The 23,494-nt window shown below is 45.8% G+C and overlaps 1 protein-coding gene across 2 annotated transcripts in view; it reads right to left on the bottom strand.

Moving 5' to 3' along the window:
* ANKRD52 (ankyrin repeat domain 52) overlaps window positions 1–9,660 on the bottom strand; it is a 260,465-nt gene extending 250,805 nt beyond the window's left edge. Inside the window, exon 1 of one of the 2 annotated variants that reach the window (XM_085600316.1) lies at window positions 9,459–9,660. In XM_085600316.1, coding sequence (XP_085456442.1) covers window positions 9,459–9,653 — 195 coding nt within the window. In that variant the 5' untranslated portion in view covers window positions 9,654–9,660. The remainder of the gene's footprint in view (window positions 1–9,458) is intronic. The other variant, XM_085600315.1, reaches the window with a different exon arrangement.
* Between the last annotated feature and the right edge of the window lie 13,834 nt (window positions 9,661–23,494).

The raw sequence follows: 23,494 nt of genomic DNA on the forward strand, positions 1-23,494 counted from the left end.
ATATAAAATAATAATAATTAAGTAGCGTTGCTAAGTGCCTGTCTGGTTAACGTGGCCGAGCTTCTCCAAGTATGTAAATAGTATAATCCTGAGTAAGTTGTAATGAAATCTTTGCTGCTCTTTTTGATCCTCCCAATGCAATATCTATAGGATTTGTACTTAATTTTCCTTTGTCTCCTTTTTCTATGAATCTGTATTTATATATTTCTGGATATGTTTAATAAAAACATATATAAAAAAATAAAAATAAAAACCATTACAGGGTGCAGCTCATTTGTTAGCTTTGGGTACCTCTGAATCTTGAAGAACCTACAAACACTATATATCATCACAAACACAAGGGTCTATCGGGTGTAATTGTATATTGCTTTTGTAAATCGGCAATCATGACAAGAAGTTACAGATGAAATTGTTTTCACAAATGTCTAGTTTTTCCAACTTGTTTAATTATTATTTTTTTCAACGATTAGTTTCTTTAAGAAAACCTTGCTGGACCTACACAAATGAACCATGGCCGAATTCAGAATTGGTCTACTTTTAAAAAATGTATAGCTTTCCGGCATCACCTTTTATCATTTAAAACTATCAAATAAATTACACATATTTGATAATTGCAAAAGAAAGCAAATGTTGGCAGCCCCTTTCACACTCCGTCCTCTGAAGGTCTTGATTATTTAGCTATCTTCTATTCTGTAGAATTATGTGTTTGTTAAAACTTGCTACTAATTAATTTGGTAGCTTAAGCGTTTTAAAGAACTTTGAGATTTGTACAAAACTAAAACTGCTCTACGTCAGGAATAATAATTTGATATACATGTTTATGACCCAACCTTATCAGTACAAATAGGTGATCCTCTCTGCTGCGCATAATTAAGATCAGTAGCACATAGAGGGGAGTAACAGCAGGAAGGTCTAGTTAAAGCTAGAAACTATATAATAAGCATGCTTGGCTTAACTTGGGTGAACTGGCCCAGATAATACAACTAACACTGGACACAAAAATGAAGATAGTAATATTCTGGTAATAGTTTAGTGACTAGGTTATGTAAAAGTACCGGGTAGGAAAGGGTTTCTGAATCCGTGCATTGGAAACTGCTGGCAGCCACTGCGAAACCAATTTAGCAATGCGTTTATTGTAAGAGCTCGCACAACACAGAAATGACTGAATTTGCAGGACTTTCAGCTATTCCACTATCAATACGGTACTTGGCAAAGACCCCTGTACATTATGTCACCTATCTCTCTTAGGGCCATCTGGGGACATGGGAGGCTGTAAGGACAAATAGTAACATCAAACGTGCTTGGACACCCGCCACCCAGTTCTTGTGCCACCTGCCAAGATCACCTCCTGTCCAACATTTAATTTTAGAAGGACCAATGCTACAAAGCACAAACCAGAAAGTCAACAGAGTCGATGAGAGTTGATAGAGATGTGGCATTAACACAATATACAGATTTCAATTACCCGAAAGTTACAGTAATTATGCATGTTCAAACCCTAGAACTCCAAACCTCTACCATCCACCTTACAGTTAGTGGTAGTTTCACGCTTTTGAAGGTGCAGTTAGCCCATATCTGCATGTACCATTTTCATGAGCAACTTTACTGACAAGCTGTGCCCAACAGAAGTAATTCCCAGTGCCAAACAAGGGTCACTTGCCAGATTCCGCCTGAGCCAACTCATGCAGCACCTGGATTCAGTTGGTAGAGTCAGCACATATCGCTTTTGAGTCAGTTGCCAATGCAGCCTTTGCAACCACTAAATCAGTTCCAAGACCCTGTCAGTGCACTCCACCTTCTTCACAAAGGGTAGTTCCAAAGGACAGTTTGCAGAACCAGCCAACGCCACCTATGAATCTGTTCCCCAGTGCAGCTTGGGCAAAAATGTTAAAGAAAAAAAAGCCAGATGGATGAATGCAAAATAAAAACCGAAACAGACAATATGTGCTGCTTGGGCCCAACCAGCTCCCACCTATGTTAAGCCGACATCACACACTTAAAGCCTGAAAAACTATGGGTTCTCACCAGTAATCTAGGGTCTCCCCCTTATCAAAATGTAACACAATTGGGGCCTCCAAATATCAAGTCTGATCCTGCTCTGAGGGACTGGTCTTCACATTTGACATACTCCTCCTCCGCACTACATAATCTTAATAAGTCAGGCAATTCTCCATATGGGAAAGTTTTCAACCCAACAGCTATCACTGATCCTTTAATCTATAATGCATGTCACTTCATGGTTCAGGGCCCGAACTCTACTCACACTAAACTTTCGCTGTTAACCAACGTCTCTCTGCCTTCTCTCAAATGCTATTAAATTAATGTTAGATCCCAACAGCATCACAGTCTTGCCTTATGAGATTTTAGAAAGGCACAACCCAGAGACACTTTTCCTTACTGAAACTTGGCTTAACTAGACCTCCGGCCTAAACATATGGACAATCATTCCAAAAGGTGTCTTTGTACACATGGTCCCAACAAACCCAGTGAGGGTCTCACTATTATCTTTAGATCCCATTATAAATATAACTGAAATTCCCCCGTTTCGCTACCTGGGGCAGAGTGTTTGCTGTATTCTTTACAAATCAATGGCCTCTGCATATATATATTCTCAGGAGCTTGCTCTAATTTCCGCTGGGGCCTAAAGCCAATTTAGGCATTGATTAAACAAAATTATTCCGAGGTACTCTTAATTTTCAATTTTAGGAGACCTCAATTTTAAAGTCTACGATTCTAAAGACTCCTTTAATTTTATCAAGCCTCTAGCAGCCCTTTATCTATCTCTTGAAGAACAAGTCCCCGCCCAAACAGCTGTCTAAAAGCTAGATACTACCTTCACTAACAATGACATTATGACATTATCCCCCTGCTTTCATCGCATCATGGCGCAGTACCATTCTTCTTTGAACTCAGTCTCATACCAAGACTCCTCTACATACCCTTTTTACAAAGAAATATTGGACTATAAACCAAACTGTCCATATTATAAATTCAATCAGGAGTGCTACCCCAATAACTCCAAGGACCCATCTGCTTCTGCAGAACTTTTCAACACGTGGATTAGCATGCAGTCATATGGGCTGTCTAGCATAAGACACGTAGGTCGTACGGAAAGACTATCTGGCCACTTGTATGACAACCTCCGCTTGCTGAAAAGGCAATGCAAAACGCTTGAACACAAGTGGAGAGCCCCCTTACGACGACTACTAAATCTACTTATAAAACCACCATTGAATCTTGTCAATATGCTATTGGTATAGCCATTGTAGTAGATAAGATTGAAGCCCCCCTAATTCTTACAAAAAAGATATTTGCGGAGGTCCAATTCTTCTGGAGCCCAAGGCCATCAACTACACAATTTCTATGTCTCTGAAAATTTGTAACAATTTAGCCAGCTTTTTTCAAGAGAAGATTGCTGCAATATATTCCAGTTTTGACACATGCCAGTCAGTAAATATAACCCTTGGATGTTTAATCCAAGCTCTATTCAATCACTGGTTCGTCTCTGTCAAAAGTTGCACCTATCATAGTCACTGAGACCAGCACCCTGATTGCTTCTATCAAATCTGGCTCCCCGCTAGACGATGCCCTCTTTCTGTCTCTAAAAGTGGTTACCCCTTAATCTGTACACATCTGACTGCATTACTTACTTAATCTGTCCATACAGACCACTACAGTGCCTACTGTCTGGAAGAAAAGTACCTTTATCCCTTGCCTCAAAAAACAGCCCTTGTATCCAATATACCAGCCAACTTCTGACCCATTTCTCTACTCCCCTACCTAGCAAAAATCAAGGAGAAGTTTATTAACTGCCAGTTTTTGGGCTACTTGAAATCCAATGGACTACTCAATCCATTCCAATCAGGATTCCAACCTCCGTACAACACAAACTGCTCAACAGGTCATCTCAGATAAGCCATCTTCAACAGCATGGCACAGCTGCCTTATCCTTTTATACATTTTTCTATCAAATCTTGGCATATAATAATCAAGCCTTAAATGTTTTGCATCCTTTTTTGTAAATTATATACCATTTTGTATATATCCCTCCACATTGCACTGACTGAGCTCTGCTCCTTGAAGGGGTGGCCCAAGGATCCTCTACATGCTCAACTATTTTTAATAGCCATATGCCCCACCTTGCAGAAGTTGTTCGACCTTTTGGTCCGGAAATGTTCTCTGATGCGGATGATACTCAGCCTGCTGTGTGTATTTACAATAAAGAGTCAAAAGTACAATCCAGATTCCATGAATGAATGAAGACGGTGCCTACTTGGATGTTTAACAGCTGTCTTAAGCTACCCAGGAAGTATACTAACGTACTTCTTTCCGGCACCATGTTCCTACCTGGTCACAGTTAGTGGCCAGATGAGCTTGTGAAAATCTCAGTAACTTCTTCTGTAATGAAATTTTTTAGCAGTGCGATTCGATGATAAACTTCCTTTTCCATCCAGATCTCTAGACTGGCTGCCCCTTGATATGCCTTGCTTAGGCCACTCACAAAGTTCCTACCTTTACTGCCATTTCCTCTCTGTAAGACAGTGTTTCAGGCACTGATAACTTCCTGCCACCCTGTATTTTTCCCGCCAAAATTTCTCCTAAACCATCTGCAGATGACCCAGAGTTTAGCCACTAGTCTTCTCTTTAAAATCCTGTACCATCATTCCATCTCCAGGCATTTGGCAGCTCTCCACTAGTTGCCCATTACGAACCACTCACAATTCAAGTCCTATGTCTGATGTATAGAACCCTCCTCAATTAAGCCCCCAAATACCTATGTAGCGTAGCCTAACTATGCACATACACCATTGCTCATGATCTCCAAGTCGATCTCCAAGTCTCCCAACCGAAAAAAAAACTCGTGATCCAACAGATTAGTAAAGAAATTCCTGATGGCTGTTCCTTTTACTTTCTGGCTTCAACTCTTCAACGCAACTGCAAAGCTTACTGTCTAAACACATTTTCTGAAAGAAATTGAATACATGGTGTGAGAAAGTGCCATCTTTCTTGCATGGTATGCCCCCACTTTTTGCTGAATTGCTGACTGTACTTTGACTGAGTGTGCCCTGGGCTCCTGCCAATCAGGTGCCCAGGGACTATGTTCCTTCCCTAAAACCTAAAACCCAAATTGGCAAACCCTGGCCACATGTCAGCCCCTGGTAAATGGTACCCTAGGTACCCAGGGCCTTGTGACCAGGGAAGGCCTTTAAGGGCTGCACCAGTCATTGTGCCACCCTTAGAGGCCCTATACCCTTACACACACACACTGCCCTTGCAGGCTGGGTGTCTGGGTACAAGACAAAAAGAGTCGACATGGCACACATCCCTGTGTGCCATGCCCACCACCTACACTGCCATGGCATACATCAGCCACACCTCTAGCTGGGTGCCCTATGCCAGTGGTGTGGGCGCAGGAGCCCTGTGCCCCTACAGTACCCAGGTCCATTCTTGGGCACTGTAAGTGCAGTGCTGCCATTTAACAGCACATGGTGCTGAGAGCTCGTCAAACACGAATTCCACAGCACCATAATGGCAACACTGAAAACTGAGAAGTTTGGTATCAAACTGCTTAGCACATTAAACCCGCACTGATGCCAGTGCGGGATTTAATGTACCAAGCACCCCAGAGGGCATCTTAGAGATGCCCCTAAAACCTAACCTTCAATCCACGTCTGTTCTGAGGCTGCCACACAGCAGACACGTTGCTGGACCCTGGGTAGGAGAGCTCCTGCTCTCCTGGGCCTGCAACAATGCACATCCTGGGCGAGGTGCTAAATCTCCTCCCCCAGGATGGGCAGGGGGAAGCTTCAAAGTCATGCCGCCTCTGTTAGCTTCCCCAGGCCACTGCAACCCCCCACTCTGGCGGGAAGCTTGGCCGGAAACCCCAAATAAGGAGAGGGGATGTGCCAGCCTGCCAACCCCACCCCTCATGTGGGGGAGGCGAGGTGAAGCACTTCACCGGGCTCTCGCCATCTTGAAGATGGGAAGCCCTGCCCAATCAGGATTAGGCTACTGCCCCCCTCCCACAGGAGAGAGGCAGGATAGGGGGGTGTACCCACCCCAGGACAAGGACCCATTGGTCACTGCCCTTCACCTACCTGAAACGCCCCTAAATCTAGTATTTAGGGGCACCCTGAACCTTCCTTCCCCAGATTCCAAAATCCAAAGAAGACCTGCCCTGCAGCTGCTAGGAAGAGGAAGACACCAACTGCTTTGGCCCCAGCCCTACCAGCCTGTCGACCCTCGAACCTGCTCCTGCTCCAACCCGGCATCTCTTGTGGCCAGCAACCTCACAAACCCCGGAGGACCTGGCTACCTTTTGACTCCAAGCTCACTGAGACTCCCATGAGTGGAGGATCTACTCAAAATCTACTTCTAATCCCTGACAGCAGCCTGGAACCGCGAACCCAGAACACTCTGCACCCGCCAAGCCTGGCCTGTGCCAGAGTGAACAAAGACCACGAGGACGTCCCCCCTGCGACTGTGACCCCGAATCCGGCATCCAAGGACCCACCTCGACGCTCCGGACGACGCCTGCAGCCTCAGAACCAGGTGCCCCCCCCCAACCGCGATCAACAGAGGGTAAGATTTCCCAACACCAAAAGGCACCCCTGCACCCGGCGCCCCACGGCCCCCTGTGCCCAATCCCGGGGTACCTACCTATCCTCCAACTACCCAACTTACCTCTCGAAGTGGTGGTGGCACCTGAAGAATTTTCGTCCCCGAGCTTGCAGTCTTTTTCTAAACCGGAGCTTTCCCATTGAAACCAATTGAGCGCCTGAAGGCTCAAAAGCACCCGGCACCCAGCCGCCGAGTGGCCCTGGCAGTGTAACCTTTGCACCTGTCTACTTCCCCATTTGCTCTGAGCAAGTGACCAGGAGCCCAGCTCCCACAGCCGCGTGGCCTGCTTGTCAGCAGCCACCAACCAAGGCCCCCCTACCTCCCATAGGATAACATTGGGCCTAACTCACTCTGCACCCAGCTGCCCCTGTGCCACTGAGGGTGTACCAACTGTACTTACCTGACCCCGGGAGACCCCCCCCCCCCCCCGAGTCTATGCCCAGAACCTTAACTCTGCCAGTCGAGTACTTACCCAAAAGCCGATAACTCACTTTTCTTCCATAGGGTAACATTGACTGGTTTCTTCTGAAATTTCTTTCAAGTGTGGAGTTTCTAAACTTTAAAATATTCACCTAAAATCAACCTAGTAACAAAAACGGAAATACTCACCTGCTATTAGGAGAGATCCCAGTGCTGGATCTTGGTGCCCAGCACTGACCCTGAAAAGTACTTACAACCGTACTTACCACTAACTCAATTTTCTCTCATAGGAAACCATTGACTGTTTTTCTGTGAAATTTCTTCTAAGTGTCGATTTTTGCAAACTACAAATATTCTTTAAAAATCGTACCAACTGTGAAAACGTAATTACTTATCTGTTTTAGATAGATGCCCCAGTGCTGAGCCTAGGAGCCCAGCACTGGATTACAAAAGTAACGAGAACATACTTTACCCGTAACTTGAATTTTCTCCCATAGGAAACCACTGACTGTTTTTCTATGAAATTTCTTGTGTGTCGATTTTGCAAACTTATAAATATTCCTTAAAAATCGCCTGTATAACTTAAACGCAGTTTCTCAACTGCTTACAGGTGGTACACTAGTGATGGATCCAGGATCCAACACTGACCTAGAAAAAGTACCCATAACCCCACTTACGTGCTAAGCGAATTTCCTTCCATAGGATAACATTGGTATTTTGATCTGAAAAAAGTTTGTGGGTCAACTTTTAAAATAGCAAAATATTGTTTAAAAATCACAACAGTAACTTAACTGAATTTACTCACTTGTTTCCAAGAACTGTCCCAGGACTGAATCTAGGATCCAGCCCTGGAGTTAGAAAAGTAATTCTGAAAGTAATCATGTGCACATAACTTAAAATTCCCATTGAGCTCAATGTATTATTGTGTTTGAAATTGTGTTGCCTATTGCAATAACCTGTAACTATTACCTACAAAAGTCAATTGCATATTGCAAAAGTATTTAACTAACGCATCTCATTCTGAGAAAGTATATTTTGATACCTATTGTTGGTTCTAAAATAAAACAACCATATATTTTTTTATATAAACCATTGGCCTAGAGTTCAGTTCTTGAGTGTGTGAGACCATTTGTTGACTGAGTGTGTACAACAAATGCTTTACACTGTCCTCTGATACTGCCTTACTGCTCAACCAAGCTACCACTTTAGAGAGTAAGGTTATATCTAACTTTAACCTCTGCCAAACCTCTGGGGACTGTGGACTCTGTACACACTGTACCTATTTGGGAACAGTATATACAGAGCCACTTTCTCACACATGTTTTTTCACCAAATATCTGGTTTTACCTAATAGTTCCAGATCAGCTAAGCATAGCTCTGGTGCCGGGATGCTCCACTGTGGGTAACAGCTCGCTCTACAAAACCCAAAATGAAATAAACCAGATCCACTTCCACTGTGTACTCTTACCTGGCAAGCCAGGCAACACTTATTTGCCATCACCCATTACAAGAACACAATGCCATCCCTTTAAAAGAACACAATGCCATCTACATCCAAGCACTACCATTTGTAACCAGACCAATTACCAGTGTACAACTGAAACCTGGCCCTTTATGTGCACCTTGTACCAAAGCTCACCAAGTCTAACTTAGACCAGACCTTTGCCACACATAACAGGCCCGTCTGGTGACGTGTGTACCAGTGGAACCTTCCTTCCCTAAAACTCCTTGTAGTAAATAGTGTACCAAGCACTGTACTAGGAGTTCAAGCCACACCCCCTTCTCCTTAGCACTAGAAAAATCCGTGCACCCTGCACTAGACCCAAGACGTCTTTGCTGACACATGCCGCCCTGGGACACCCTGCACCGGGGCCTCTGACCCATCCATCAGTACGCCCCCCCTCCCCCCAGGCCCAAGGCCCCTGTACCTGGCACTATCCACCGCTGCCCAGGGACCTTCGCCCCTCCCCCCGTCGTGCGATGCTATACACCCCTCTGTGCCTCCTGTACCCTTATGTCCTCGTCGTCATGGGGGCAATCGACGAGACCCCGGCCCCGCAGGGTACCCTCTCAGCTGGCGCCTCTCCCCGCCCGTATGCCTGGGTTTCACAGTCGCCTTTCCAGTCCTAAAACCCCGTAAAGAATCGGAGCCGGATAGAGAGCCTCCTGCACCGGGGAGGAGGCCTGGAGCCCCACGTAGCAAAAGCACCCCTCCCGCGTCCGGGGTTCCGTCCCCTCCTACAATAATGATTAGTCTACCCCCTTCGGACTCTGCTCCACAGCCTACTCCGGCTCCCCCTTCAGCACAAGGCCCCGTCTGCCCCCCGCTTGCCTGGGTCTGCTTCCCACAGACGCAGTAGGCCGCGCTGCATCACCGACCTCGCGTAGTTTTCCCGCGGGCGCCGAGCGCGTCCTACCTGCTCAGTGATGCCGAGGATACCCATTTCCCGGGGTGAGTCAGCATGAGGCGCTCGGCATGGGGGGCAGCAAGCCCGGGGGAGGGAGGGACACAGGCCAGCTCCGAGGTCCGCGGGAAGTGCGGGTGCTGTGGGGGGAGGAATGGGAGCGCCCCCACCGGAGAGCTGGGGAGGCTGCAGGAAGAGCACGTCCATCGCCCCCTCCGGTGAGCCAGGGGACTGCAGGGACACAAGCTTCAATACAGCACAAAACAACAAAAATACTTTCCTAGCATGACAGCCAAACGTATTATTTCTGAGGTAAAGTACATGTGCTGCAAGGCATGATGCTTCCATGACAGTTTATGCGCTGTTTTCTGTTCACTACTACCAGATAATGACTAGGTCCCTGAGTGATGGCGAATGGATCAGAAGTAAAATGATAAGTACGCAACTGCAAGTCCTATATTGCGTGGTTTGTTGTTTAAAAACCCAGGACTGGGCGAATGTGTCACGCATAGCACTAAGCCGTGTTAGCAAAAAGGTGATATTTTTGAGAAAAAATTAACCAAAGGATCCTGCTTGGATGGTACTACGGGTGGTCATGGTTCTGTAAGCTTTGTTTGGGGCTTAGAATAAACCCGTACAGAAGTTTTAATTACAATACAGAGGTTTTACACTGACAATGAAACAGCGCAAGAACCCCCCCCCCTTGTGCATTTTATGGCATCAGAAAAATAATATTTTTCAGCCAGTTGATAGTACTAGTACTGCAACTTGTTAACGGTGACACCTCTGCAATCCTCCTCTATAGGGGAGACGTTTAGGACCAAACGTTAAACACAGAGTAACCAGAATGGGGTGATACCCCACGTAAAGTAAACCTTGAATGTTAACCTTTGTAAATTCATACTGGTTGTCCTCACAACCTGACCTAGCTGTGGGTGCAAAATGACAACTGAGTGGAGTCCCACAACAAACATCTCGAAGCGCAAAAACACCAAATTCCGGGATCAAATTAAGGAAAATGGCCCAAATGATATGCACTATAATCGGGCCAATGAAATTGCCACACCACCATTTTGAAAGAATCATCTGTCACAATGCCTGCACCTTTATCAGAGAGCCAGTAGATTGCTTCACAGTTTGCGAAACAACAACATACAGGAGGTAGCATCTCTCAATTATTTAAAGCAGGCACTAGAAAGTAGTTACACGACCAACAAAGTCAAAACAAAAGTGCGATGTTACAAAAGATATTCATGCGATTTCAATCGTTTACAAAACTTGTCAGTGATCTGAATTACAAATCAATGGAAAATGCTCACAGCGTAGGAACCGAGCGACAGCTCACTGGAAATACTGCCCTGCACCAATCATAGAAGAAACCGAGAGAGGCCGGGATCTGTCAGTACAACAGAGTATGACCAGAGAGAAGAAGCGACTGAGAGACATATTCTCCCGTCCTGCATATAAAGTCACCCAGGACGCTTATGTCACCACATTCTGTGATGAAATTGTAGACTTCCTATTAAAAAATAGAAAAGGCATGATAGTTCCTTATTCTTAGCGAAATGGTTAGAAAAGCGTAGATGACAAACAGTACTTCTGTTTATAATATCAGAAAATACAAAACAGAAGCTATACAAAATTCACTGTAAATAGCCTGGACAGGCAATGCTCATGTTTGTCGATTACGTACCACTTCTGTACACAGTTTGGCAACACTTGTCTGTCTTGCCAATAAAGTTTTTTTGGGGACCAGGCTTGGTGCCTCCACAGGAGACCCCAGGTACTGTAGGACCGAGCCCAGCATATCCTCAGTAGAACACATGCTCTGCGAGGATGCCAGCTTAGAGCAACACCTAGCAGACCTCCGTAAGTAGCAGTTCACCAGGTCTAGAGGCTTTCAGGGCCACCAGGCAGATCAGGTACATGATGTAGAATGTATCTCATTAGAGGAAGGATCCCTGTATGATTCAGGCCAAGCAGCTCTCAAAAGTGAGCTCTGGAAATCCCTAGAAAGCAGGCGAACCCTACCCAGCTCACCCTAAGGAGACCATCCAATTGCACTAGAGCCAGGTCCAGTGTCACGTTGGGGTTTCCAAGTAGTGCAGGAGACTAGGACCAGAACCCTTCCAGTACACATTCCACACACTGCACGGTGCAAGGCCCCAGTATCCCTGCATTTCATGTAGACATCCTGTACATTTTAACAGGACAGGCACTGTGCCTCCTAAGAACAGTACAAGGGAAGACCATGCCCAGCTCCCCTCAGGATAACTACAGGACTTCAGAAGATTAAGTCCGGCAACCAGAGCAGTGTTCCCCGGTGAGCTACAGGGACACCAGAACAGCAGCACCTCAGGACAGAACAACAAGCAAAACTCTCTTTTGGGAGAACCCATGGACCTGCATGAAAGCAGGCCTAGCGCCTACTTCGGAGCCAAGACATAGCAGGATACAGACACCAGCCTCATTTACTTTCCTCAGAGAGTAAACTGCGGAGACTCCAGGCCAGTTGCCTTCTCAAAAACAAAACAGTGACTGCCGGGCACCAGGCCATCAACCTCCTCCACAGAACCTAAAGCTTCAGGAAAACGGGCTTATTGCTCTCCATCTGTACACCGGACTGCACAAGAATTAGGCCCATCCCATTAGAGACCATGAAATGCAGGGCCACCGGTGCGATGCACTCTCAGTAGATTCTGTTGACTATAGGGACACCAGGCTCTGCACCTCTTCAGCAGAACTAAGGGACTGGAGCAAGACTAGGCCAAGAGCCCATCATGAAAATCCTGTGACTGGCGAGATGCCAGGCAGAGCTGTATTGCAGGAAAGGCCAGGGATTGCAGGGAGCCCTAGCATCCCCCACACCAGTCTGCAGGAGAGCCATTGTACAGCACAGATAGTAGATCTATTGCCCGCTAAGGACATCCCCCAGACTGTAGGACTAAGCACGGCATCAAGGACTGGAACACTTGGTTTGAGCACAGGGACTGCAAGGATGCCGAGCCCAGCAGCACCACCTTGAAGCCCTGAAACTGAAGGGACACTAGGCACAGCGCTCCCTTATCACAGCACAGGACACTAAGGACAATGGCTTACGATTCCCCTTATCTGGGCTTTGCTCCCCACTGCCTCCAAAGCATCTTAACCAGAGCACCTCTCGGCACCTGCTTTCAAGTGAGGCTTCTCTGGTGCCTCCTTTGCAATGGCTTCTGGGAGTCTTTACCTGGATTTACTTTCAGCACTTTCTCCCACAGCAGTGATTTATGAGTGACCTTGCGCTGGGCCCCTCCAAGCGCCAGCTTTTGGTGCTGTTGCCATTCAAGGTTCTCAAGGTGTCTTCTATGGTACTCTTTCAGTCATGCTCCAGAGGGACCTTACTTCCCCCCTCTCACCTGTTATCCAAGGGCCTTTAGCCACAGCCCCTCTCAGCATTGCCTCCTATTTGTTTTATGATAACAAAATTATAGTCTATTTTAAGCAAAAATAATATAAAACATATACAGTACAGTAATTATAGATTTTGAGCTGTACATCATCATAGTCTTGTACATTTTGATGTAAAATAATACTCATCTGAAAATTTAATTTTGCATCGTAGTAGTTAAAAGAAATATAAACATCTTGTATATTAGAGAGCTAATGTTAGTTACCAATTAATACAGTACAACGGATATGCCAATAAGCAATATGTTCAAAAGTGCGTAGGGATAGAATCCTAGCATGGCTTTGTGAAGCTGTTCTGCCATGTCCTTTTGTTGGTTCTAGCCTCCCTTAAGTTTCCTCCCAGTGGATTTGAAAATCTGAAAATTCACTTCACTGCAGGTGCTCCACGATTGTGGTGGTGTTCAACAGAACAGCTGTATCGCTACTTTTAAGGGGTGCACCCAATGTGATCACCACCCATGGTCGACGATAGCAATCATTCCCTCATACAAGGCTATGGGATGATTGGCAGTTGGTGGCTGTTACTTATAGTGGAAGTGGTACATGCCTTTCTTTTTGCACTTCTGAAGGGGAAAGGACCGCCCTTTCTCTCCATCTTTCTCTCATACTCTTGTAAAATTCACTTAGTCCCTTATACCTGGAGTATGCAGTGTTACGTGTGTGTGGTGTGTGAGAGATCAAGAGATTGTGTGAAGAGTGAGCCATTTCCATTTACAGTATGAGGGTCTACATACAGTTGTGTGTTTTTTCTGTCAGTTGCCTTTATGAATGTGATAACCTGCATCTCCTATGTTCCCCTAGTTCACCTATCTGGTGAGTTTGGTGGAAGCACATCAGATATCCTACCAGAATGTTATGTCCATAGCGGATGCATCTAAAACCTACACCTGCTCTCTTTTCTGTTTTGTGCGTTGCTTTGCATAGCCTAGGTCAGCTTGACTGGGGCTGTTTGGGAACAATCCACATATCACCTTGAGCACAAGCCCAGCCTCTGCCTGCTGTTCGGGAAGGCTGGAAAATATGTGAAAAAGCCTAGCGAACGCACTCCCATTGATTGTAGGAGTACTTAATTTTTGAATGAAGATTCTTCGGCTATGGCTGCCCACCATTATCACCGATCTTGGATTTAAAAAAAAGCCCCCTGAATCTGGAATTTTGAATTTGAGTCAATGATATATCCTGCATCAGCCCATAGAGACACTTTTTAGGGACAGACATTGGGCCTGTACATGGGCTGAGAACAAGCCCTAGCATATATTATAAACTGTACTGTTGTGCTCTAACTTGGAAAAAGAGGTAGCTGAAATGCCCGGAAAGAGAAGTACAAACCTCTCACTAAGAAAACAAAAAGGCTGTGCAGACACAAGCTTGCATCAAACACTCCATAATGAACTGAATCATCCAGAAGCCACAAGTATTTTGATGGCAAGCAAGTCAGACTCGCCCTAAGAAGAATACTGCAACAGAGGTTGAGATGCTGCATACACAAATTCCAAAATGCAAGTGTTGTGAGCCTGTGTTGTTCTTGACTTGTCTTGTCCCAACTTGTCTGTTCCCACTGGGGTGTTGTAGTATATGCATGGTTTGGAATGCGGTGGATCATAACAAATCATCGAGGAAGGTGTTATCTTTACTGTCTGAACGAGGGATGACTGTAAGGGCTGATAAATGGAAATTTGCTGTGAGAGAGTTGGAGTATTTGGGACACACCGTGTCAGAGGTGGGCATCAGACTTAAGTTATCTGTGATAAGAGCTATAATGGATACAAAGGCATCAAAGGACAGAGATACCCTCCGTTCATTTTTTGGGCTAGCTGCAGAATATAATGCTAGATTTGTAGTAAATTACACAGGAACAGTAGACCCATTAAAAGGGACACAAGTTTAACTGGTCTAAGGAGCTGGAAGGGGTGTTTGTGAAGGTGAAATAGCTAATTATATCCCCTCAAGCTCTTCATGCTTTTCGGGAGGACTGCACCCCGATTATAATGGTGGATGCAAGCATGCATGGTTTAGTGGCGGTGCTCAGCCAAAGGGTGGATAGAAGAGAGCAAACAGTAACGTTTGCATCGAGATCATTGAAGCAGTTTGAATGTCAGTATAGCACAATCGAACGAGAGGCACTGGCTTGCGTATGGGCAACACAGAACTTCAAAATGTATATTTGGGGTCATAGGTTCGAGATATTTACAGATCACAAACCGTTAACCTTCATCTTTACTAAGGTTAATAGTAAAAACATGTCTACCAGACTCACTAGGCTGGTGTCAAGGTTACAGGAGTACAATTTGGATATAAGGCACAATCGCAGGAGGGAAAAACTTCCAGGTGGATTGTTTATCAAGAATGCTGATGGAAAAGGACGATGAGGAGGATCTTATTGAGTATGATGTGGAATGTGTAGCAGTGGTGGATGCTGTGGTAGAATGTAGTTCTTTTATGTTGTAAAATGATTGGTGGGAGGCGCCCAAAAAGATGCCACTCTGGCTAAAGTTATGAAGTATACTACGTATAAATGGTCAGAAGTGAGATGTTTGTATGGGGATTTGAGACATTTTGCACAAGTAGTGGATGAGTTGTCAGTGAAAGATGATATGGTGATGAGAGACGATCAATTAATTCCTCCGGCAGATTTGCAGGAGTCTATCATAAGAGTGGCGCATCAGGGGCACATGGGGGTTACTCAGACTAGTATGAAAGAGCAGCACTATTGGTGGCCTGCCGCTGATGCTTAGGTTAAGCAGATGATAGATAACTGTCCTGAGTGCTTGGTGTCGGATAAACACTGGAAGACTGTGCAAACACCATTGCATCCCACTCATTTTCCGGAAGCTTCCTGGGAAAATGTTGGGTTGGGTTTCTCAGAGCCATATGTGATTTTTACCAGCAGAAATGAAGTATTTGATTTTGGCCATAGATTATTATTCAAAGTGGATGTATTACAAATTTGTGGAAGCTCCTGATACGAATAATACCATTGAGTTTTTAAAAAGGTTATTTTGGTTGGAGGGGTCTCCATTTGCTATAGTCACTGACAACAGGACACACTTTGTGTCCGATAAAATGTGCAAATTCATGCAGGGGTGAGATATTAAGCACTTTAAAGTGGCATTATATTCGCCCAGTTCGAATTTTTTAGTGGAGCAAGGTAACAAGGTCTTAATAGAAGAGATTCAAACGGCAATTGCTGCAGGTCTTGAGCAGAAGGTGTGGAGTTATAGCATGTCACCACACTGTTCCACAGGTACCGCACCTTCTACACTGCTAAGAGGCAGGTTAGCGCACACAACTTTATTTACATCTTGGTTGGGGGTGGTGAAGAGTGAGAGAGTAGGTGCGTAGTTAAGCGATGATAGTGTGGCAACCAGGGTGAGAGAGAAGCAGTTATTGATGAAGAAAACATTTGACAAAAAAGATTATCCGGCTGTCAAGGATGTGGCAGTAGGAGATTGGGTGATGATTAAGAAACCCCTTAAGGTAAGAAAAGGGGACTCGATATTTTCGATTCCGGTGCAAGTTAGCAGGGTCAGTAAAGTAGCAGCTTTTGTAGATGGTAAGGGTTGGTGGAACAAGCTGCAGCTGGTGAAAGTAATGCAGGCTAGAGTTATTTAGCATAGGAAGGACAGGATGATGGATCATGAGTGGACACATTGGCTGCAAGCTGGGGCGGCGGGTGAAACTGTGACGGATGGTGGTTTGGATGTGGTACATCGGACCTGTGAGTCTGATGTGGGGTGTACTACCATGAGGGAAGAGTTTAGCGGCCAGGTCAGAAGAGTTCCTATTAGGTTCAAGGATTTTGTTAGATATTAGTTTTTTTTTGTTTATCTTAAGGTTATCCCCAGATATGGGGGAGGAGTGAAAGTATAGATGAAGAAGTTTTAGATTAGGTTATCTGAGTTTTGAACATTTATTTGTATTCACTGATTTACATGCATATATATTTCTAATGTGTTAATTGGGCTTTGCTTTTGTTTATTTTGTGTAAGGGGAGGTGATGTAGTATATGTATGGTTTGGAATGTGGTGCTTTCACGTGCATGGAGGGAACGCTGGAAAGAAGGTTCGATTAACAGAGTCGGTTGCGGGTCGACCTTCTATCCAAACGGTTGCTCCATGCTGTGGGTGAAGCAGTTGGTGGAATAAAGACAGTCTGCTTAACAGATCTAAAAGTGGTGTTGTTCTTTCACTTACCACACGTGTACCTATCAGTTCACATCCACCCTCAGAGGGATAGGAAGGTTTTCACAGTTCCCCCCAGATCTTTGGATAGTGGCACACGGGCTATAGCCAGCTTCCTTCATAGAATGGTTTTCCTACCGCTAGCTGTTCTTAGAAATCTATGATTGAAGTTGCAGGTGGCCACTGATCCTAAATTCCAATTCTCAGCTGAGACACTTTGAGCCTTTGCAGACAATGGGCGAGGAGGCCATGTCAAACTCCCTGCAAACCACACATGGTGATTGTGGTAGGCCAATTGCAATATTTGGGCCCCTGCATTTCGATATCACATGGGACTCTTATTTGAGAACCCACAAGCTGTACCCAATCTCTTTTCCAATATCTGGGACCAGTTAGAACTCTAACTGGTCCCTCCTTCCAGTGGCTGTTACCAGCGCACAGGAATGCTAAATATCTATTTTTTGATTATTCTTTAAACCTGGACACCAACAGTTTTATGACCTTTCTGTTAGTATCATGAACTCCTTTGGAGGCTGCTTGTGAACCTGCTCCAGTTTGGTTGATGTTTTTTGACGTTTTGCATTTTTTGCCTTTTTTGTGGAGAAACTCAGCCTTAAGTGCACAAACCCATTGAGTTTTCCCACTCTGCACCTAGTATTACAATGAAATTGGGCAAAGGTCTGACATTTTTCCTAATTTGAAACACTGTTCGTCTATGTCTATACTGCACCAGCTGGCTAAACGTAAACAAAAAATAATTAATCCGAGGATTTCCAAAAGCAAGCAAAAATCCCCAAAGTTTTTGCCTATAAAATGGCATTGCCTATAAGGCCACATGTCCTAGAAATCTTGCATTCATGATGTAATATTTTAAAAATGTTTGGGATCATATTTCAGCCACAAAAGATTGTAGTGCCTCTGTGCATCGTACTTTCAACTATCCTTTTAACTTACCTGTAACATCCATGCCAACATTTGAGAAGAAGAAAGTGGGAGGTTATGGAAAAATAATCGGGAGATTGTTTTTCCCCTATTGACTTCTATCGAGGCCTTAGTCGGGTCTATTGTCACTTATGGGACATTGAACGTGTGCTGCTGCAGAGTTGGATATCAGAAATGCAGATACATATTTTTTTCCCCTTACCTGTCAGGAGCACGGAGAAAGCACTATATTGCATGACAAAAATGTTGTGCACTGGCCTCCAGGAGGAGGTTACTGGCAGTGAATACTAAGAGTCTCACTAGACCAGTCCCAGCTGAAGCCCTCCGAGGAATCGGGCTTTTGGAAGCAGTAATCGGGAAGCGGGAGACTAGCCTTTAAATCGGTAGTCTCCCGACTGAATCTGGAGGGTTGCCATGTATGGTGTAAATAGAAGTCCTACACTTTCTTGAAGGTATAGCACTCGTGGAACCTTGAGCTTACTGAGTGTTATTTACTCTATCATGCTGTATCTGACTTTCTACTCCTCTCTTCTTACAATTGTATTTTACAACTGCCTCTGCTGAGTAGAGTAGGTAAAGGAAGCAACTTGGTTAATTTGTTTGCAGTAGTAGTGGTCAGTCTGAGACACCAGTGGTAAATGGCAAGCTGTACACAAGACACTACCCAATAACCCTCTACTTCCCAGGAACCTCACAAGTGAGACTATTTAGACATTGATAATTCAGTAAATAATCCTTGTAGATATTGCAATAAATAAAGAGATATCCACATAACAAAATGCATATTATTCAAGGGTGGAGGTAGCCAATGACTGCAGATAAGTATATAATTGGGGTCTAAATTTCAGAAACATTTGATGTTTGGCTGTTAATCCATATTAAAACCCACCATAGATTCAATGAAACTATTTAGTACCCCCAAAATTAGTTATACTGAATTAGTTCCGATTGACATCATGAAATCAAATCATTTTGTTAAATAGATTTTAGACGATTAATTATTATCTGGCAAATTGACTAGGTCTTTTTAACTAGTTCATTATTGGTGCAGGACCTAGGTATGGTTTTACCTTTTAATACATTTTGTAATATGTTAGGTTTCAATGACTACTTGCTGTTTGGAATAATTACATAGTTAAACTAAATTCCAATAAAATAAACAAAAGCATAATTTTCTCGAAAATCCACTCATTATTTGGGAGGATCAATCCAACTGCTTTTCCTAACCCCCTTCAATGTTCCTGGCATCGACTTTATTTAAAATGTGTACCTTTTAAAGTATCTATTTTGGATTCACAATGCCAGCAATTAGTTTCCAAGAACTTAGGCATATTTAGTTTAAGGTAGACATAAACAATACTGGAAAGAAAAATGTCTGGTAAATAGAAAACTAGAGCCTACGATACATATTACACAACAAGATCTTAACCTGATCACCCTGGGAGCAAAAAGAAAGTCATTCCTCCTTTCATGATCCTGTAAGTAAGTGTAAGTTTGTCAGAGGGTACAGGGGGTTTAGTTGCACATTGAGGTACACATTGTCAGAGGGTAGCTGCATTTTACAGAACATGAATCACATGATATTTTGGCTGAAGTTTTGAAGAAACGTGTCCAGTGGTGAGGGGGCAAGACTCTAAAGAGGCTTACGACAAGGAACACCACTATCCACAATATAAATTAAATATAAAGAGAATATGATCTTTTAGTGAGAAAGATACACAACAGCCTTCACCAAATAGGAAATATGTAAAGTTAAACTCTACAAGTGCCTCACAATAAAGGAGCAACCTTGGATACCATCATTGCTAAGCATGACGCAATTACGATCGACTACATACTCCCTGGGGCTGGTGTCACAACTCGGACCTTCAGCGCGGCGCGAGTGAAGCAAGCGCGGGGCGAGGGACTACATCTCCCAGCATGCGGAGCGGTAGGCACGCCCACGGGACCTATATAGGCCCCGCCTTCCTTCGCTCCGGTGCTTGTCAATCAGAACTCGAATCCCAACGAGCCCAGAACGCTGCTAGCGTTCTTCCTACGTGCCGAGAACTATTCAAAGCTACGCGACTACCTTCGGCAGATAACCACCACGGGGGACGAGGAGCCCCGACGCGAAGTACATTCCCAACTCGCCGAAGACACTTCTACACCTTCCTGACAACCAGAGAGTCCTCTACGGAGTTACCGCGCCCAGCCCACCGGGGCTTCGCCTGTGCTGCAACACCGCAAGTCTCCCGACTTCTACCCGACACTTCACGCCCGTTTGACCTAGGAGCTACCACATCTCTATCCTCCCGGGCAAGAACGCAGGGACGCCTTATCCGGACGCCGCGTTCGCCCTCCAAGGGTTGTGGTACCGCTCCCTTTATTCTTTGTTGTTTCCTTCCGGTGTACCTTTCCCGTTTACCGGATTCTGCACGGTGCGTCAGGAACTACCTGCGTCTAATTGCAGAACGCTCCCTCCGTCCCGCTTGGAGCCGATTGAAAGGCTCGGAGAGCGACCAAGACTTCTTCTTCCTTATGCGCTTGAAGCCGCTTGAAAGGCTTGGAGAGCGGCATAGCCCACAGCATCATTCCGAGGTCATCACGCTGGACTTGTGAGTACGGTCTCGATCTTGGGGCTCTCTGTATTCTCTCCTGTGCTGTGGGCCAGTCCTGATCTCAGTAGCTCACTCTGTTCTTTCTTTCCAGGGTTACCCGGAATCACGGTTCCTTTCGGAAGGTCACCTCACCCCCAGGAAGTCTTACCTGTCCCCTTTCCGGGGTTCCCTTCCATTCCTTCTCCCCCTTTAGGTAGTGTGTCACGCTAGACGTATCATTCAGGGTTAGGCGGGCAACACCACATAGGGGGAGGGGAGTATCAGCATCGCTCCCGCTGTATCCAGCGTACAAGGTGAGTGGTTCTCAACCTTGTAGCTCAGATCCTGACAGGTTGACAAGCCCACGAATACGTACAGCCTGAGCGATGGATGCGGATACTACCCTGACCGCTATATTGGACACCTTAACTGCCTTGCGAGGAGAGGTGGATGCCTCTCGGGCAGAAACCTCCGCTCTTAAACAAGAGATGGGCACCATGCGAAGAGAAGTGGCAGGCCTCTCCCGCCAAAAGGGTACAGGGGCAGGAGGAAGCTCTTATATCAGAGGCTGGACGCTGCCACCCCCCTTTTCGCAAACGCCCGCTATGGATGGGGGAGCGACCGCGGCAGTAGGGGGACAGGGCACAGGGGTCTTCCCACATACCTCCTTTGCTTCAGTGCCGCAGACGGGTTCCACCCCTATACACGTCATACAGCCCATGCATTTGCCCCTCGCCCCTCCTGAACGGTTCTTTGGGGACCCAAAGAAGTTTGGAGTATTCATGGGGCAGTGTAGACTGCATTTCTTGTGCAAACCTGCGGTCTTTCCAACGGATCAAGCTAAAACTGCCTTTGTGCTGTCTTACCTCGGAGGCAACGCAGCGAATTGGTCTTTTCCCTTGATAGAACGTGACGACCCGGTATTATACCACTTCCCGAATTTCTGTGTAGAAATGCGACGGCTGTTTGATCGGAAGGGTCATCAACTGTCCCTGGATAAAGAACTCCTCACTCTCAAGCAAGGTACTCAGGACTTGCTTACGTACATTACCACTTTCAATAGGTTGATTGTGGAAACTGAGTGGCCCGAAGAAAAGAGGACGTCGCTATTTTATCAAGGACTAAGAGGGGAGTTGAAGGACGTCCTGGCCCAAGTGGTTCAGCTACCTTCTACGTGTGATGATCTCATTGACCTAACCGTCCAGTTAGACCACCGTCTTCTGGAACAAAAAGGAGATAAGCTACGAGTAGAACCACGATTCATCCCTTCGAGGCCCCGTGTTAGTCCCGAGGACCGAATCTCTCCAAGCGACGGCTCCGAGCCTATGCAGATCGGGGGTATTCGAGGCCCCCTGAGTCCAGCAGAAAGAGAGAAGAGGAGAAGTCAGAAGTTGTGCTTATACTGCGGGAAACCCGGGCATTTCATCAAAGAATGCAAGAGCCGGATGAAAACGGCCAGCCCAGGAGGACCAGTGCACAAAACTCTGTCGGTGGTTAACACAGAGGCAGAATATCCGGAAAACCAACATCCCCAAACAGGTTGGAGACCCCCTGTTTGAGGCCTACGGACACGAAGGTCTCACCCGCAGTCGCTAACACCTTGCAATCATCCGTAGCCCACATGAACATTTGTGCGGTTCTGGACTTACCCTCGGAGATATCAGTGGTTGTCCATGCCTTACTGGACTCGGGGGCAACTGGAAATTTTATAGACCAACAGTACGCCAGAGAGCTGCATCTGCCTTGCGATCAAAAGGAGGCGCCTGAGATGGTGAAGGCGGTGGACGGATCTGCTCTGACGTCGGGTCCTGTGCGGTTTCACACACACCCACTCCGGATGCAGATTGGAGAAAACCATGTAGAACGTATACGTTTTGATCTGATCGATGCTCCCCAGTTTAAACTGATTTTAGGAATGCCGTGGTTGACGTTGCACGACCCGCTGGTAAGATGGGCCGCGCGCACCGTGTCGCTGAACTCTCCTTTTTGTCGAGAGCACTGTACCAGGGAAGTAGAGAACAACGCCTTACCTAAGCCGAGTCCAGCAGCGATGCTCGCGAGTGCAGGCGTGGAACAGCAGGTGTGCTGTCTATCGACCCTACCGGCAATATATGATGAATTCAAGACAGTGTTTGACAAAAAGGAAGCCAGTCAGCTGCCCCCCCACAGGGAGTACGATTGCGTTATCGAATTGGAAGCCGGAGCTAGCATTCCCTGCAGCAGGGTCTATGCCCTCACCGAAGCCGAAACAACTTACCTGCAGCAATATCTAGCAGACATGCTGGCATCAGGATTCATACGCGCATCTTCCTCTCCCGCGTCCTCGCCGATCTTCTTTATACCGAAGAAGGAAGGGGGTTTGAGAGCCTGTATTGACTTTCGTGCCATTAACAAGGTGACCATAAAGAATCGGTACCCGCTCCCCTTGATTCCCGTGCTGCTGGACCAGTTAAAAACGGCCAAGGTCTTTACTAAGCTCGATCTTAGGGGGGCTTATCATCTGGTCAGGGTAAGGCGGGGGGATGAGTGGAAGACGGCGTTCCGAACGAAGTTCGGGCTCTACGAGTACCGAGTAATGCCCTTCGGTCTCTGCAACGCCCCCGCCGCCTTCCAATTCTTTATGGACGAAGTGCTGAGAGGACTTTTGGATGTCTCCTGCATCGTGTATATAGACGACATCCTTGTCTATTCTGCCACCATGGAAGAGCACGTGCATCATGTCTCAGCGGTACTAGAGCGACTAAAACAATACTCTCTTTACGCAAAACTGGAAAAGTGCCTATTCCACGTCCCTGAGGTAGACTTCCTGGGCTATGTCATCGGTCCGGGTGGAGTGTGCATGGATGACAAGAAGACACAAGCCATTATCCAATGGAAAACTCCCGCCTCGGTGAAATCC

The sequence above is a fragment of the Triturus cristatus genome, chromosome 4_2 (assembly GCF_964204655.1).
Source record: "Triturus cristatus chromosome 4_2, aTriCri1.1, whole genome shotgun sequence".
NCBI classification, from domain to species: domain Eukaryota; kingdom Metazoa; phylum Chordata; class Amphibia; order Caudata; family Salamandridae; genus Triturus; species Triturus cristatus.